The sequence below is a fragment of the Gopherus flavomarginatus genome, chromosome 1 (genome assembly GCF_025201925.1).
Source record: "Gopherus flavomarginatus isolate rGopFla2 chromosome 1, rGopFla2.mat.asm, whole genome shotgun sequence".
In the NCBI taxonomy this organism is placed as follows: Eukaryota; Metazoa; Chordata; order Testudines; family Testudinidae; genus Gopherus; species Gopherus flavomarginatus.
This window is the reverse complement of record NC_066617.1, coordinates 147,732,990-147,749,381: the sequence shown is the minus strand read 5'-3', so window position 1 is coordinate 147,749,381 and position 16,392 is coordinate 147,732,990. Positions and strand designations below refer to the sequence as shown.

Below are 16,392 nucleotides of genomic sequence, written 5' to 3'. Positions count from 1 at the left end.
AATACTGTGTGCAGTTCTGATCTCCAATGTTTAAGAAGGATGAATTAAAACTGGAACAGGTACAGAGAAGGGCTACTAGAATGGTCCGAGGAATGGAAAACTTATCTTATGAAAGGAGACTGAAAGAGCTTGGCTTGTTTAGCCTAACCAAAAGAAGGTTGAGGGGCGATATGATTGCTCTCTATAATTATATCAGAGGAATAAATACCAGGGAGGAGGAGGAATTATTTCAGCTCAGTACCAATGTGGACACAAGAACAAATGGATATGAACTGGCTATCAGGAAGTTTAGACTTGAAATTAGATGAAAGTTTCTAACCACCAAAGGAGTGAAGTACTGGAACAGCCTTCCAAGGGGAGTAGTGGAGGCAAAAGACATATCTGGCTTCAAGATTAAGTTTAATAAGTTTATGGAGGGGATGGTATAATGGGATAGCCTAATTTTGGCAATTAATTCGTCTTTGACTACTAGCGGTAAATATGCCTACTGGTCTGTGATGGGATGTTAGATACGGTGGGATCTGAGTTACTACAGATAATTCTTTCCTGAGTGTCTGGCTGGTGAGTCTTGCCCACATGCTCAGGTTTTAGCTGATCACCATATTTGGGGTTGGGAAGGAATTTTCCACCAGGGCAGATTGGCAGAAGCCCTGGGGGGTTTTCATCTTCCTCTGCAGCATGGGGCATGGGTCACTTGTTGGAAGATTCTCTGCACCTTGAAGTCTTTAAATCATGATTTGAGGACTTCAGTGGCTCAGACACAGGTTTGATACAGGGTGAGATTCTGTGGCCTGCATTGTGCAGGAGGTCAAATTAGATGATCATAATAGTCCCTTCTGACCTTAAAGTCTATGATTCTGTGATTCTATGATTCTATCATGTGAGCTGGAGGTTTCTGCCTCAGGCTGCTCTCCCAGCTGGCAGCACTGCGTGGTCGCACCTACCCCAGCCTACCCCTTGCTTCCATGGCTCATGAAGCCTGGACAGTAGTAAGGAGCAGTTCAACTGTAGGCCGAGCAAGTGCAGAATGGTGGTAGAATGTGCCTTTGGATGTTTAAAAGCTTGCTGGTGCTGTTGGTCAGACCTCACTGCAACCAACTTTCATGGTTATTGCTGCTTGCTGTGTGCTGCATATTATCTGTGAGAGTAAGGGGGAGGTGTTTATGGCGGAGTGGGAGGTTGAGGCAAATAGACAGGCATCCACTTTTGAGCAACCAGACACCAGAGCACAGCAAGGCACACTGCGCATCAGAGAGGCTTTGAAAACCAGCTTCATGACTGGTCAGGCTTCAGTGTGACATTTGTGTGTGTTTCTCCTTAATGCAAACCCACCTCCTTTGTTGATTTTAAATCCCTGTAAACCAACCACCCTCCTCCTTTGAAATAATGTAACTATTGTTTTGAAACCATGCATTCTTTCATTATTAATTAAAAAAAAAAAAGAGATAACGGACAAGGTAGCCCGAGTGGATGGGAGGAGGAGGGGGGAAGAAGGCCACATTGCTTATTGTAACCACAATAAAAATCTAACTGTTTGAATTACAGCTTTCTGTTGCTTGGACCATCCTCTGGAGTGGAGTGGCTGGGTGCCCGGAGCCTTCCCCCCCCCCGCCCCCGCATTCTTGCGAGTCTGGGTGAGGAGGCTATGGAACATGGGGAGGAGGGTAGGTGGTTATACAGTGGATGCAGTGGGGGTCTGTGCTCTCACTGGCTTTCCTGCAGCTCCAACAGGTGCTTCATCATGTCGTTTTGCTCCCCCATTAGCCTCAGCATCGCATCCTGCCTCCGCTCTTCGCGCTCACTTAATTCTTTCCTGGCCTCTGCCACTGAATGCTTCCATGCTTTAAACTGTGCCCTATCAGTGCGGAAGGACTGCATGAGCTTGGAACATGTCATCGTGAGTGAGTTTTTTTCACCTTCTAATCTGCAGTAACCTCAGGGACGGAGATGATGGGGGAGCATAGAAACATTCTCTCATCTACAATTCTGGGGGGACTGCATGGTCACCTGTGCTACTGAGTGCTGCTGAGTTCGTCATGCTGACCAAACAGGAAATGAAATTAAAAAGTTCCGGGAGCTTTTCCTGTGTATCTGACTAGTGCATTGGAGTTCAAAGTGCTGTCCAGAGTGGTCACAATGGAGCACTCTGGGATAGCTCCTGGAGGCCAATACTGTCGATTTGCATCTGCACTACCCCAAATTCAACTCAGCAAGGTCAATTTTACCACTACTCCCCTCGTTGGGGAGAAGTACAGAAGTCGATTTTAAGAGCCTTTTAGGTCGACGGAATGCAGTCATTTTTAAATCGACCTAACACAGCTAAATTCGACCCAACCCCGTAGTGTAGACCAGGCTAAGTGATTTAGACCATATTTTCAAAGGTATTTAGATAACTAAAGATGCAGATAGATGCCTAACCTGCTTAGAAGCCTAACTCTCATTTGGTTGAAATGGGAGTCGGCTGTCTGATAGTAAGGTTCCCAATAATATAGTTAAGCATGTGTGTATTTGCAGGATTGGAGTATAGAAATGTAATGGTAGAATACAGAAAACTCACCAGTTTTGTAGCTACATCCATCACAACTATCACCTCATTCTCTTTGTGTATCTGTACACAGATATATTTACATATATTCATATTACTGTTGAAAAAGGTGTATATAGTTTATCATAAATATAACAACATACAATAACATACATATTTTCAGAAAGTGCAAATTAGACAAAGGCTAAAGAAACTTCACTCTATGACCTAACAGTAAATAAAAAACTCTAAGAAAAAAACATTTTGACTGGAATTTTGAAGAGTGCTCAGCACTGGCTTAACCCTATTTGTACTGAACTCAATGACTTCAGTTGGAGCAGTTAGGACAACAATGAACATATTTTAAAATCCCACCATTACAGTTGTAGATTGTTTTTGTTATTTAGGGGAAAATAGAAAGTAAGCATAGCTAGTCTAACAATTTAAAAATGCAAAGCATTTTACAAATAAATTATATTTCATTGGGGGGTATAGATTTTTAAATATAATTGATATTTTTATCAAAATCCTTCATTTATTGGGGATTTTCTAAATGATTTTAAAATGTCTTGGTCAGCTTACTCACAAGGTGAGATTTTAAAAACTTTCAAAATTTAGAAACATTTTAGAAAATTTCCTATTGTGGAAATGATAAATGATAAACAAAAAAAGGGTAATAAAATTTGATTACATTTTTAGTAAATTCTAATAAATTTTTAAAAAGTTATTTTGAGGGGAAATTATCTTAAAATATATGTTTTTTTTTCCATTTTTGAAACCAGCTCTGAAAGTTAACACAGTTTTAAAAAGTGAATATGATTGTAGTGAAGATGTTCATTTTAAATCTTACTTACCTATGTTAAATGAAAACCAAGGAAGAGGAAGAATAAGAGTAATAAAGATGAGATTGAGACACTGAAAGAAAAGTTATTATAGAGCAACTAGAGAGTAAGCCAGAAAGCAAATTAATCCCTTGAGTTACTCCACTGAAGCCAGAGGAAATGTACCAGGGATGAATCTGAGCTATTTATTCACCCTGTAAATACTCTGTTTGTGCCTTTTAATTTTCATCATTACTGATAATATAAAGCATGTTCTAAATAACACTTCATGAATGAACGGAAAACAACAGGAGCCTTTAAGATATTTTTAGAGGCAATGCTAACCACAGAAAAATGCTAAACGAGCACACACGATATTTTTCCATTGTTAGGTTAATCTGCCTTTCTTCCACAAATAAAAGACAGACCAAATGTCTCAGTATGTGTTTCTTGGTAAAGCATGGTGGACAACCTGAAGACAGAGTGGGTCAGAATCTGATCTCAATTACAACAGTGTAAATATAGAAAAAACTTGGTTGACTTCAGTGAAGTTCCTCCTAATTTTACACCAGTGTAACTGGGATTAGTCTCTGGCCTAACAAATCTTGTTTGTGACTCTGGTGTGTTGACATATTACTAGGGCTGTGTCCTTCTTAGCCCTGCTAAGTGTTTGTTGCCTTTTCCATTGTAAACACCTAGCTGTTTCAGGTTTTCAAAGTTTTGTTCTAATACCCTCCAGGCTGAAATGCCTCATAAAGGATCTCAACCACTTCCCTCTACTTATTTAAATATCTTTAAAAAACCACAGGAGGGCAGCAGCCTACCTCCAGCAACAGACAGGGAATTTCACTTAGAGAAAACAAGTTAAGTGTGGAGGAATGGGTCTGGGAAGAAGAAACAAACATTATGAGTGGGAGCAGAAATGATGGAGGTGGGGATTAATGGATTAAACTTTTTCCCCCCACATCATAAATGTAAATACAATAGATGGTCTATCCAGAAGAATAGATTAGAGAAACTGCCTTTTACCTCTGAAAGCTTGTGTTAAAATCCCGATTACTTCAAAACTTAAGAGGAGTTTGGTGGTCCTCTTGTAAATCTTGGTACAGTCCACCCAGAATAGCATAGGTTGGCATAAATGACAGGTTTCTCCTCAAGGAAGACTACAGCACAGGAATAGCAGGGGGGCAGCAGGGCAAGACTGAGGGGCATTGGCAGAGCTGTGTAGGGAGCCCAGGACTGGAATAGCCAGGGGGGCTGCAGGACAGGACTAAGGGGCATTGGCAGGGCTGTGTGAGGAGCCCAGGACTGGAATAGCAGGGGCTGCAGGGCAGGACTGAGGGGTATTGGCAGGGCTGTGTGAGGAGCCCAGGACTGGAATAGCCGGGGCTGCAGGGCAGGACTGAGGGGCATTGGCAGAGCTGTGTGGGGAGACCAGGACTGGAATAGCAGGGGGCTGCAGGGCAGGACTGAGGGGCATTGGCAGGGCTGTGTGAGGAGCCCAGGACTGGAATAGCCGGGGCTGCAGGGCAGGACTGAGGGGCATTGGCAGAGCTGTGTGGGGAGACCAGGACTGGAATAGCAGGGGGCTGCAGGTCAGGACTGAGGGGCATTGGCAGGGCTGTGTGGGGAGCCCAGGACTGGAATAGCAGGGGCTGCAGGGCAGGACTGAGGGGCATTGGCAGAGCTATGCATAAGCACTAAGGAATGGCAATAAGCAGCTCTTTGTCTTCTTTGTATCAAACCATTTCCTTGTCCTGCCCTTTGCTTCTCTCCCACTGTGTTGGAGATTCACTCTCAAGCCCTACCTGCTTTCCATCTCTTCATAAGGCTCAGGTTATTTACCACTTCTATAAAGTAGAACCACAAGCATTCAACGTTATGGGTCAGGCCTCTAAAATCTAGAGATTGGCTTAACAATTTGGAGACCTTAAAGATAGTACATTTGGGGTTCTTTTTATTTGCTGTCTGGGTTTTCAGCCTTTGAAGTTCACATTTTCAGGCTAGAAATTAGAACTGGTCAGACTATGAGTATGAGTTTTCTCCAGTGATGGAAAAGATATTTCTCTGGGAGGCAAAACAAGCAACACAGTGCTAAACGTCAGCAGCTTCATTCCATTGCAAACCACCTCTTCCTTTTCTTATGGGCAGGTCCCACCTCTCAGTGCTCAGGCGGGTTGTATATTATTGCAGTCCTTGGGATTATTACACTGATTCTGCTAGTTACTGTGATCCTCTTAGCTCTGCGCTGTGTAAACGTGTGATGGTAAGTGCTGCAAACCAATTGACACAGAGTAAGTCACTTTTATCCAAGAATTTGTTTTAATGAAAATATGCTCAGGCATCAGACCAGGATGTGGAAGGACCCCCTTCAGCTACATCCCCATTACAATTCTCTTGTCCAGCCACTTCACAGCTGCACTCAGATAATATCTAGCTGCCCCTCCTGGTTTTGTGTATAATGGACCATTTTATACTTTACTAAGCAAGTTCTGACACAATCCGCGTTTTGGTGGAATTACCAATCAGGCTAACTACCAGGATTCTGCTCCTTTTATTTGAGGCCACTTTTTAGAAGTGGTAACTTAATTTTAGATTTTGCAAGTTGGATGGGAGATAACCCCACAAATACACCATATACCTTAACCATAATACTGTTAGTGTAACCTGTAGTTGCTTCCATAACTGCTGAGCCAAGGCCAGGACTAAAGGAGACCCTGTGTGCTGCCAGCAGGCAGCACCAGGTGTGTTAATCTTGGATCTAGTGTACCCAAAAGAACAATAGACTCTGCCAGGAGCTTCAAATAAAAAATCCTCATAGTAATGACAGCAGGGCCCCAGTGGATTGCAGGGTGCAATTTCAGGAAAGGACTGCAGCTGTCAATATCAGGCATATAGGGACATTTAGTCAGTTGTGGAGATAAGAAAAAAGTCTTGTGGGGATCAGTGTCTGTCCAGACAGAGGGCACATCATGCTGGGCATGGGAGTGACATTGAAACACTGGGCTATTGCAAAGAATGGAGCATAGAAAGCAGCCCTACTACTGACAGGAACCCAGAAGGCATAACTGGACACTGCAAGATGGAGGTTTCCAGGATTGTGTCTGGGACCGCAGATATTGGCTAGTGTCATTTGGTTGCACAATCCAAGCAGCAGCTGGCCAAAAATGCTCATTCAAGTAGCTAGGAGCAGCTTACATGCTAGAGGCTGTGTGTGAACAGCCCAGGAGTGGGGGTTCTCACAGCAGAGCAGAGTAAGGCTGGCTCCCAGAGTCCAGGATTGGAGTGACCTAGCAGATCAACAGTCCAGATAACACCAGGGGAACATTACAATCACACTGCAGTTGTGTCTCATCCATGTAGTTTCTTTGGAAACTGAACCATTTGAATTTATTGCTTATTTCCATAATGCCAGCAATTATCAAATGATAAGATGCAAAATTCAAACCTGGAGTTAGAGCTTGTCTACACAGAGAACTGGACTGACATAGTGCGGAAAGACACTGCCTCCCTCTCACATGACCTAGTGCTTCCCCTTCTGGCAGTGGTGGGATTTGGGGTAAATCAGCCTCACACTGGACAGAATTTGTCTTCCCACTCTGTTTATTTAGCACTATTTTCAAAGTAGGCCTCCGGGCAGGCCCAAGGAGTGCTCCTTCACTAAACGAAAGAAACAAATTCACTAACACAAAATAAAGGGGGATACCTATTCATGCCCCCTGTCTGAGTGGTATTGTCCTGTTATTGGCCCTGCGATGCCAATCCTTCCCCTAAACAGGCAGTGAGTGTGGTTGTTTCCCCTTTAGGGAGGAGATCAGCCTCTCACTCAGCCTGGCGAAGCCTTTCTTGCTCTGCTGCCATTAGCTCTGCAGCAGCTTCTCTCTCCTCCTCCACTCTCACCAGAGGAGGGATTTTTAAATGTCTCAGGCATCCCCTAACTGGACTCACATGACCCTAGCTGACCCTTCTCAGCTTATATGGAAAAGGGCCTTTATTATTCCAAAGGCTATACCACCTTCCACCACTCTCTTACAGCTGTCCAGCCTGATTTTGTCACAAAAGCTATTGTGGAATAAGCTATTCCGCAATAGCTATTCCAGTTGCCACAATTATAGATGAAAGCCAGCTGCCAACTTCTGATCTGGTTCTGAATTTCTCACCCCTCTCCAAACTTTGGAAAGGGTTAGGTGGCTCTGATGGGAGGGGTTATGGTGGGGTGGGGACTTATTCAGGTTCATCTCATTGTTTAGGCTACCCCCCCGTAGTTCAACCTGAATTGTTCCTTACTACTTGTCCAGGTAAGTCTCTCATCCTGGTTACTGCGACGCTTTACTTTGTGTTAATCATCCAACCTCTGCAGCTTCAATGAAATCACTGTCCTCAGCATGAACTGAGCTCCATCAGGCTCAGACTCTGATGTATTTAATTTTACTTATTATTATGTTAGTGTTTGTTCTTAAATTACATCCTAATTACATTACAAGAAAGCTTGTCTCTCTTACCAACAGACGTTGGTCCAATAAAAGATTTCCTATGTTCTACCAGTTCTGAAGTGTGGGGCTTCCACCTCCTCTGTGTAGGCTAAAATTTACCGGCCCCACTCCTAGAGTGCAAGTTTGGCAAGAAAAGCACATGCAGTATTGGGCCCCTGTATTTGGGCATTATCTCTATTTGCATTTATGTTATTGTTTTCAACGCACTGTATTGATTTCTGATGAGCCTATTGTAAAAAATGAAGAGTTTTATTAAAAAACAGCTTGAGCTTGTCATGCTGGTAGCTGCCCTTAAGGGAAATAGAAGTGAGACTGGAAAAAGTACTGATAAGGCAAAGATATTAATTTTTTGTACTGAGCATAGCATGCTCACTGCTTCATTTTGCACACCGCAGATACATGCACTGGGCCAAAATCATGCCTGGTATAAGTTGACACAGCAACAGAGGAGAGAAGCGTTGCTTTTTTTTTAATTAGGGAAATGTAGTTGTATAACCACAAGAATTGGCAGGAGGCCTCACAGACAGCTAAAGAACCTGAAATGACTACTGACAATATACATAATAAATTGACTAGATTTCAAATTGAGGTTGTCTCTTTAGTAATACCTGTCTTTAACCTATGGATCTCAAATAACCTTACACTAACAAATTAAATCTCCAATCTAAATTAATTAGTCCCTTCATTAAAAACAAGAAAAGGCCATGAATCGATCGATTCTAAAACTATATGGGGTTTTATGTCATTTGTCCAATAAAACAGCAGAAACCAGAAGTAAAAATCAGTAGGACAACTATATACTGGGAAATCTCATTGCTAGCTCCTGCAGTACCAGCCACATAAACTCTTAGCCCTTACAGTAAGTCACCAGTTCAAAAATGGTCAGCTCCAGAGTAAATTCCCCCCTTCAGTTCTAGTGAACTATACAGAGAGAGAGAGAGAGAGAGAGTGTAAATTGCATATATGCAAATACGGAGATGAGAAACAATTTTCAAACCAATTAGAAATCATCGCTGACTGTAAGCCAGACAGACATGTAAGCAGATAACCAGGTATCAGGTTGCTGCAGAAGGATCTTCAGTGGAGAGGTCAATCTTCCGAAAGGTAACTATGAATGATGGTGCAGAGAGCTCTCTCTCTCTCTCTCTCTCTCTCTCTCTCTCTCTCTCTCTCTGTGTAGCTCACTAGAACTGAAGGGGGGATAATCTTTTGACTAAAATAAGGAATTGTGAATTAAAAAGATTTAAGGTGTCATCTTGGTTTGTTACTGTAAAACTGGCATACAGAGCTCCCATATCCTGTCTGCTGGCATATGGTATTGGCACACAGCCCATTACAATGTTTTAGACCTCTTCAGCTGAGAAGCTCATTCTCAGCAGAGGGAAGATATTGCTGTATGTGTGAGACTATTAGCTGAGTTTGTGGTTTTCAGTTGTCAGTGTTTGGTTTCTACTTAGGGTTTCTTAGGTTCTGTCCAGAAATATCTGGATGTTGATAGTTGCTGGCAGACAAAAATCAATGGATGACAGATGGACAGGTGTTTAGCGGGTTCTTTCAGTTACCTGTTCAGCTCTGGTTTCATTTTGGATGTTGTGGCAAGATCAGCTGATCAGGTCTTTAATTCATCAGTTTGGTGATTCTCAGGTACAGCTTGCTTCGCAGACCACGGCTTCTTAGGTTCCACATCAGGATAATGGAATCTCTGGCCCTTCAGCAGTTGGCAACAAAATCTTTCTCTCTCACCCATACATGCACGCACGCACACAGACACACAAACAATAAAGCCTTTGACTCAGGATATTTTCCTCTCTGATGAGATATATGGCAATCTCTTTTTCTGAAGTGTTAAAACTAGGCTGTCCAGGCTTTCTTAATTATAAAACTTTAGAGAAGACTTGGAAGTCACCTTTCTGAAAAAGATTGAATAATAAGGGTTGAAATGCCAAGGAGGGAAGGAACTGTGTAAGTGATCAATGAGGGTATAAAAAGAAGAAAATAGGAAAAAAACTTAGCAAAGAAAAAATAGGTTGCCTATTTGAGAAACATTTGAGAAGAGGAAATGGCCATATGGTTAAATCACAGACCTCGGCATCAGGAAACTTGGGCTCTGTTCTTGGCTTTGCCATAGGCTTCCTAGTTGAATGTGGCAAGTCACTTCACCTATGTTGTTTGTCTCAGTTTTCCCATCTGTAAAATGCAAATAATATTGCTCACCTGGGTGTTAAGATTAATTCATGAATGTTTGTAAAATCTGCAGAACTTTGGATGGGAGATGCTTTAGAAATTCACAGTATTGAGTCAAATCTGTTGAGACTGTGGAATTGTCTCCAAAGAGGAGAGAGATTCTCTAAAAAAACTTTGTATATTAGGAATCAAAATAAATAGTTATTAAAATTAAATAGGCTGGTCAAAGCTGGTGTTACAGCATTCTAGGAACTTCTCTCTCTTTTGCTTCTCATACGTCTCCTTTTGTCTGGAATCCTCTGACTGCTTAGATTGTCCTTGCTTTTTCCTTGGTCTCAGTTCAGTGGCTCTGATTCCTGATGGTTCTATCTCAGGGTTTCTCTCTGCCCTTTTACCCACTCCCTTAGCCTTTCCTGATAAGTGCTTCCTCCCTTGACATATTATCCACATAGGATTAGCTCTGTGAGGGTTGAACAAGATAATTAAAAGATTGCAAGCAGGATGGAGTGACCTTGTTCAGCAGACACAGCCTAAAACAGACATTCTAGTGACTTAAGAAAGGTAACTAGTAAAATGTTAGACAAGTATCTGAAATCTCTTAATATGGAAAATTTTAAACCCTTTTTTGGGGGAATTGAGTGCATTGTTCCTACAGCCTCCTTTACAGACAGGTTATCAGGGAACGGGGTAAAGTTGTCTAATATAGGACAGGGTTAATTCTGCAGAGATAGGAGTTTGTGACATTTCACGTCTTGCCCTATGAGAATGAATTCTGTCAATTAGCAGAAAACTCAGTATTCAAGATCCCTAGCAATCTTCAGCATTTCCTGGGAAGGCAATTCCTGGGATACACTGTAACAAAGTCTGCTTATTGGGAAAGAAACAGAACAGTGTTCCTGATAATATTCCTGGAACCAGATCACAGAAGTTAAATGTGGGAAATGCCTATTACTCCTGTCTTGATTGCATGGGACTGGACTAGATGACCTATTGAGGTCCCTTCCAGTCCTATTCTTCTATGATTCTATGATATTCGCATGTCTGGAAATCTTCTCTACTTCATTCCTTTTGACCTTATAACTCATTATTTTCAAGGCCTTTATTTACAACACACATATATATTTCCTTAACTAAACTTATTTTTATTATCCTACATGTGCGTAACCTGAACCTCTTGTTCTTAGGTAGATTGTGGAGAGGGCAGGACTGGGGATTTGCTTTACATACACACCTAGCTCCTTTCAGCTGGACACTGAAACTTTCATTTTATTTCTTCACCTGCCACTCAGGCTTCACACAAGATACCAACTATGCCGAAGATCTTGATCCTCCCAGCGCTGCTTGTTTTGCTTATGCCTCCTCTCATACAAGCCCAAGGTAACCTGAACATATTATGAACATCCCTGTCATCACACAGGGATGGATTTGATCCATTCTCTTTCTTTTGCCAGTTTAAGGCTCTCACAATCCTTCCTCTCTTCTGTGCTTCTTACCCAATAAATCCAGTTATTTCAATATTGTTATTATTTGTTATCCCTCTGACAACGTGCTCACTGCTGTACAAGAATCAGAGAAAAAGGCACAGTTAGTCCCTGTTCCCCTAAATATAGGCTGCTTGCAGATCAAGATTTTGGTGTAGGACAATTTTTGTTTTGATTTCTTTTGGAATGAGCTGCTGGTTTAAATTACTGGCATTTAAACCTCCTCTTTGGCAAGTCTCCAAACATGTCTAGGTCTGTTCTGTTTCCTGCATATTCTGGTTAACCTCAGTAACCTTCTCCTTGTGCTTGACCTGTACACACTCTCAGATACATGTGATCAGGATGGGAAATGAGCCCTGAATATGTGGGAATGTTTCTGAGCTGGACAAGTTCTTGTCTATTCTGATGAACGTCTCTTTTATTTTTACAGAGGATCTAACTGGGGACAAATCTGGTGAGTGTATCCATCCTTTACTATATTCATTTGATTTACCTCCTAAGCAATCAATCAAAATACACCTTTACCCCGATATAAAGCAATCTGATATAACACGAATTCTGATATAACATGGTAAAGCAGTGCTCTGGGGGGGCGGGGCTGAGTACTTCGTCAGATCAAAGCAAGTTCGATATAAAGCGGTTTCACTCATAATGCGGTAAGATTTTTTGGCTCTCAAGGACAGAGTTATGTCAAGGTAGAGGTGTATAATATAGCTCCCGAGGCCCTGTAGCAGCTGGAGTGCAGGTTCGGGACAATCCCTATTTATCACACAAGAGCTTGGCCCCTGATGGATGTCACTAATACTTACTCTCATGGCTCCCTAATATCCTTGCCTTTCAGTTTTCTGAAGAGTTTCTCCACATCCTAGTGAGAAAAACTATCACTCCCCTCTGAATCCCAAGGATGGGCTGGGGTTGGAAGGGAGGCAAAAAATAGAAGCAAATGAGAGCATCATACACTGTGTACATTTTGTTCCCTGATCCCATGGGACTAGAGACCAACGCATAAGGATAACATTGCTGAGGGAGAGTTGTTACCTAATTGTGATACGTATTTATATATAATTCTCTTTTGTTTCTCTAAGAGGAATCTGGTGCCTTTGAATCTGGGCAAGCAAGTGAGGAGCTTAGTGGAGAAGCAAGTGGGGAACCTAGTGGACAAGTCAGTGGAGAGTTAGGCTGGGAGCCCAGTGGGCAACCTATGGGTAAGTTAATTCTGTTTCTTTCTGTTACTTTGTTACTGCTGTTACATTTCTCTACTTATCTGCCAAGAGAGACTGACAAGGTGAAAGAAGCCCCTAGTCCACTCCTTGCACCTGAATCCTCCACAATGCACTGAATTTTAGCTTCCTACTCACCCACGACCTAAGCAGCTCCCTGATTTGGCCCTCAGGAAAGGATAGGCTGGGTCCAGTGCCATATAAATGCTCTCCTCAGCTGTATATGATCTATCTTGATATCCCTGGATTAAAGGGACTCCTCACTGTAATGAGTGTCATCTGGGCCAACACCAGGGATTGAACCAGGGACCTCCACAGCTAAATATGAGTCATTACAGATTGAACTAAAAAGACAGGATCTCTAGCTCAGAGCGCAAGCAGACTCACATCCTCTGTGGGCTGGGCTGAGAAAGAGACATATAACACTCACTGACCAGTGGGTTACACCACTGCAGGTTTAGTTCTTACTAACATAATAATGATAAAGCCTAGCTCTGATGTGGCACTTTCCATCAGTAGATCTCAATGCACTTAATTATTCTAACTATGTAGAGTTTCCAGGATTAAGCCTCTGATTTTTGTTCATTGTAGGTCAATCCAGCCTCCCTGAAGAAAGCAGTGGAAGTGGATCTGACCCCTGTAAGTGGATTTTGCTCTGTCTATTCTGTTGTCATTCCTCTTCTCCTTCAAAAAGATTACAGTCCTGCCATTTCTGCATGCACCATTTGACTCCTCTCGTCTGTCTTAATCAGAGGTGGCCTTGAAGGCTAAAGAATCCAGGATGAATTGTCACTGAGGTGTTCCATATTGTAGGTCTCTATCCAATCTATCTCTGTTTTGGATGGTGAAGGCATGCTGGCTCCAGACCAAAGAATTCAATTCAATTTTTACCCATGCATCATACCCTTTCTCTCCTTTTAGCATATGAAATAGATTGAAGTGGATGAAATGTCCCCCCCGACTCCCTTCACATCATCAGCTGCATTGAAGGAAAATTCAAGCTTCAAAATGAGAAACACAACTTCACCCTTGAGAAATGAGTGTGTAGAGCATTAGAAAGAGTGCTGATGAGTTTGTTAAATTTCTAATATTTGTGATTATTCTCTTAATAAAGTATTTAGGGTGCATTATATTCTAAAAAGTGACTGTAAAATGGTGACTTTTCATTCAGTAGCTCTGCTGTGTGCATGTATCAAACTCAGAGTGACTGACTTTAATGATTAAAATATGGTTTTCATGTGTGTTCATCCTGAAGAGCCATCACATTTCAGAAGCTGGAATGCCTTCTTCTGCATCATCCACAGAATTATTGACTGAAGTCTGGTTACACCTGTGCAAAGCCATTGATGGGAATGGGACTGCACAAGTGTTACTGAGGGCAGAATTTGTCCTGGAGTGCTTTTATTATTGATGAAGATGTATGGGAAAAAAAGAATCCTGCTTGATTCTTGAAGCTCAGGCTGAGTTTGCAGAGTCAGCAGCTTGAAAAAATACTAAAATTCAAATTAGTCCAATTTCAATGTAAATTATCTATTTCTTTTTCTCTTCTTCTACAATGTTTGATAATGGCAACTTTCCAATAATACTGATTTAAATTAATTGAGATGTATTTACAACTGTGGTTCATTTGGCTGTGTGACTGTTATACCTTTGTTTTCTGTGTAACGTGCCTTTAAATTCCTAAGAACTCTGCTGTCTATAGAGAGAGGCAGCAATTCTGTCTCTGTCTCTCTCACACACACAGGGCTCTCTCAGGAAGGCTTTACTTTTGTTCTTTCATTTTTCATTTTCAAGTCATGGTGATGGACAGTATCTGTTTATATCTGTGGGGAAAATGCATTAATTTTAATGCAATCTTAACAAAATTGTGTATCTATGAATATTAAAAACTCAGTGTCCCTTATAAATGTACTGCACGATTGTTAGGGAACAAGAGGCAACATCTCTCACTGCTCTGATGAGCTGTAGATCAGACAAACCCTGAATAACTGGCAGGGGCGGCTCTAGCCATTTTGCTGCCTCAAGCACGGGGGCATGCAGTGAGGGGCACTGTGCTGGTTGCCGGTCCCGTGGCTCCGGTGGACCCCCCACGGCATGCTGCCCCAAGCACACTCTTGGCATTCTGGGGCCTGGAGCAGCCCCTGATAACTGATAGATTTCAGCTCCAGACTCAGAAGATCATAGTATTAGAAGGAACTGCAGGGGTCATCTAATCTAACCCCCAGATATCTAGCTCCACAGTCTCTCCTTTGAACTTTCTCTCCTTTGCCACCGTTTCACTCTTCAGCAAATGCTTTTGCCTCAGTAAATAACACTGGAAAAATGTCCAAAGGATAACACAAGGAAAAGCCATGTGCTGGGCACCACATGTGCACTGGGACTCAAGCACTGACGCTATTTGCTGTCAGTAAGATCCCTTTCCAAACTCCTCTCACCATTGCCTTGCCTGTTTTAATTCGTGATTATTGGACGATAGGACATTCAAACAGCAACACAGGAGGTGAACAAGTTTTGTGAAGCTGCTTGAAATGTGATGCAGGTAAGGCCCACAGAGTGGCACCAGCAACAAACAGAAGTACCTTTTAGTTCTTTCATTCTTAGAGATGGCACTTCTTTCTAACCCAGGGCTTGGCTACACTGGCACTTAACAGCGCTGCAACTTTCGCGCTCAGGGGTGTGAAAAAAACATCCCCCTGAGCGCTGCAAGATACAGCGCTGAAAAGCCTCAGTGTAATCAATGCCGCAGCACTGGGCGCGCGGCTCTCAGAGCTGCAAGCTACACCCGTAAGGGATGTGGATTACGTGCAGCGCTGGGATAGCTCTCTCCCAGCGCTGGCGCTCCAACCACACTCACACTTCAAAGCGCTGCCGTGGCAGCGCTGTGCAATTTCAAGTGTAGCCATACCCCCAGAAACATGACCAACCTTACTATTTGCAGGGCAAGAACTTGTGATTGGGGGAGAAATGAGGCAATGGGGTGTTTTTCTCTCCAGACCTGCAGGCAGACAGGGGATAAGAAAAGGACTGGGTGAGGAATCCATCCATATGTTACAATTACCAAGTCTATATAAATAGAAGTAATAGTTTGTGGGGCTAAGAGAAGCAACCTCAGTTTGCTGGATCTTTCTGGGTTTGTGGAGAAGGAAGTATGTCACAAGGCTCATGGATTCTGTTATTTACCCTCCTTTTATTTCAGCCTTGTAGTATTCCTGCTCACTTCAAAAAGAGGATGTAGCTATGAAAAATGGGATATACCCAATGAGAAAATGTGACACAATGAGAGAAGCACACAACACCAGGCAGTCAGCAAATGGGAGAGGGCAACTGGAGTATAACACCGCCAGTCAGCAGTGGGACATGGCAACATGGGTTAATATGGAGCCATTAGGAGGAAGACAGAGCAATACAAAAAGGGTGACCCCAGGGCACCAGCAAGGGCAATGGGAGGACTGAAGCGAGGCATTCAGCAGGCAGAGAGAGCAGCTGGAGTGCAAGTTCAGGAGAGTGATTAGGACATATCTACACAGCAAAAGCTGCGCATAAGATAGCATACCTAAGCTTTCTTGAATCCAGCTAGTGCAGTGACCAATAGCTATGAAGACAGTGCAGTGCAGACTTCAGCACAGATAGCATAAGCATGCTACACCCTGGGTACATACTCAGCTCGCT

At 42.6% G+C, this 16,392-nt stretch overlaps 2 protein-coding genes across 2 annotated transcripts in view; both read left to right on the top strand.

The window, feature by feature from the left end:
- Positions 1–16,392, top strand: part of LOC127046810 (uncharacterized) — a 278,001-nt gene that overhangs the window by 23,213 nt on the left and 238,396 nt on the right. The gene's annotated exons all lie outside the window — the stretch shown is intronic.
- Positions 11,574–14,285, top strand: LOC127047167 (chondroitin proteoglycan 3-like). The gene is made up of 4 exons (XM_050945193.1): positions 11,574–11,957; positions 12,589–12,708; positions 13,315–13,362; positions 13,645–14,285. The coding sequence occupies exons 1-4, from the start codon at positions 11,909–11,911 to the stop codon at positions 13,659–13,661; spliced, it is 234 nt and encodes a 77-aa protein (XP_050801150.1). The 5' UTR covers positions 11,574–11,908; the 3' UTR covers positions 13,662–14,285.

Bases quoted from the DNA above. Each gene is read 5' to 3' on its own strand.
- LOC127047167 (XM_050945193.1), top strand. From the start codon at position 11,909: ATGAACGTCTCTTTTATTTTTACAGAGGATCTAACTGGGGACAAATCT. The intron at 11,958-12,588 runs GTGAGTGTATCC...TGTTTCTCTAAG, and splicing joins TCTAACTGGGGACAAATCTG to AGGAATCTGGTGCCTTTGAA. The intron at 12,709-13,314 runs GTAAGTTAATTC...TGTTCATTGTAG, and splicing joins GCCCAGTGGGCAACCTATGG to GTCAATCCAGCCTCCCTGAA.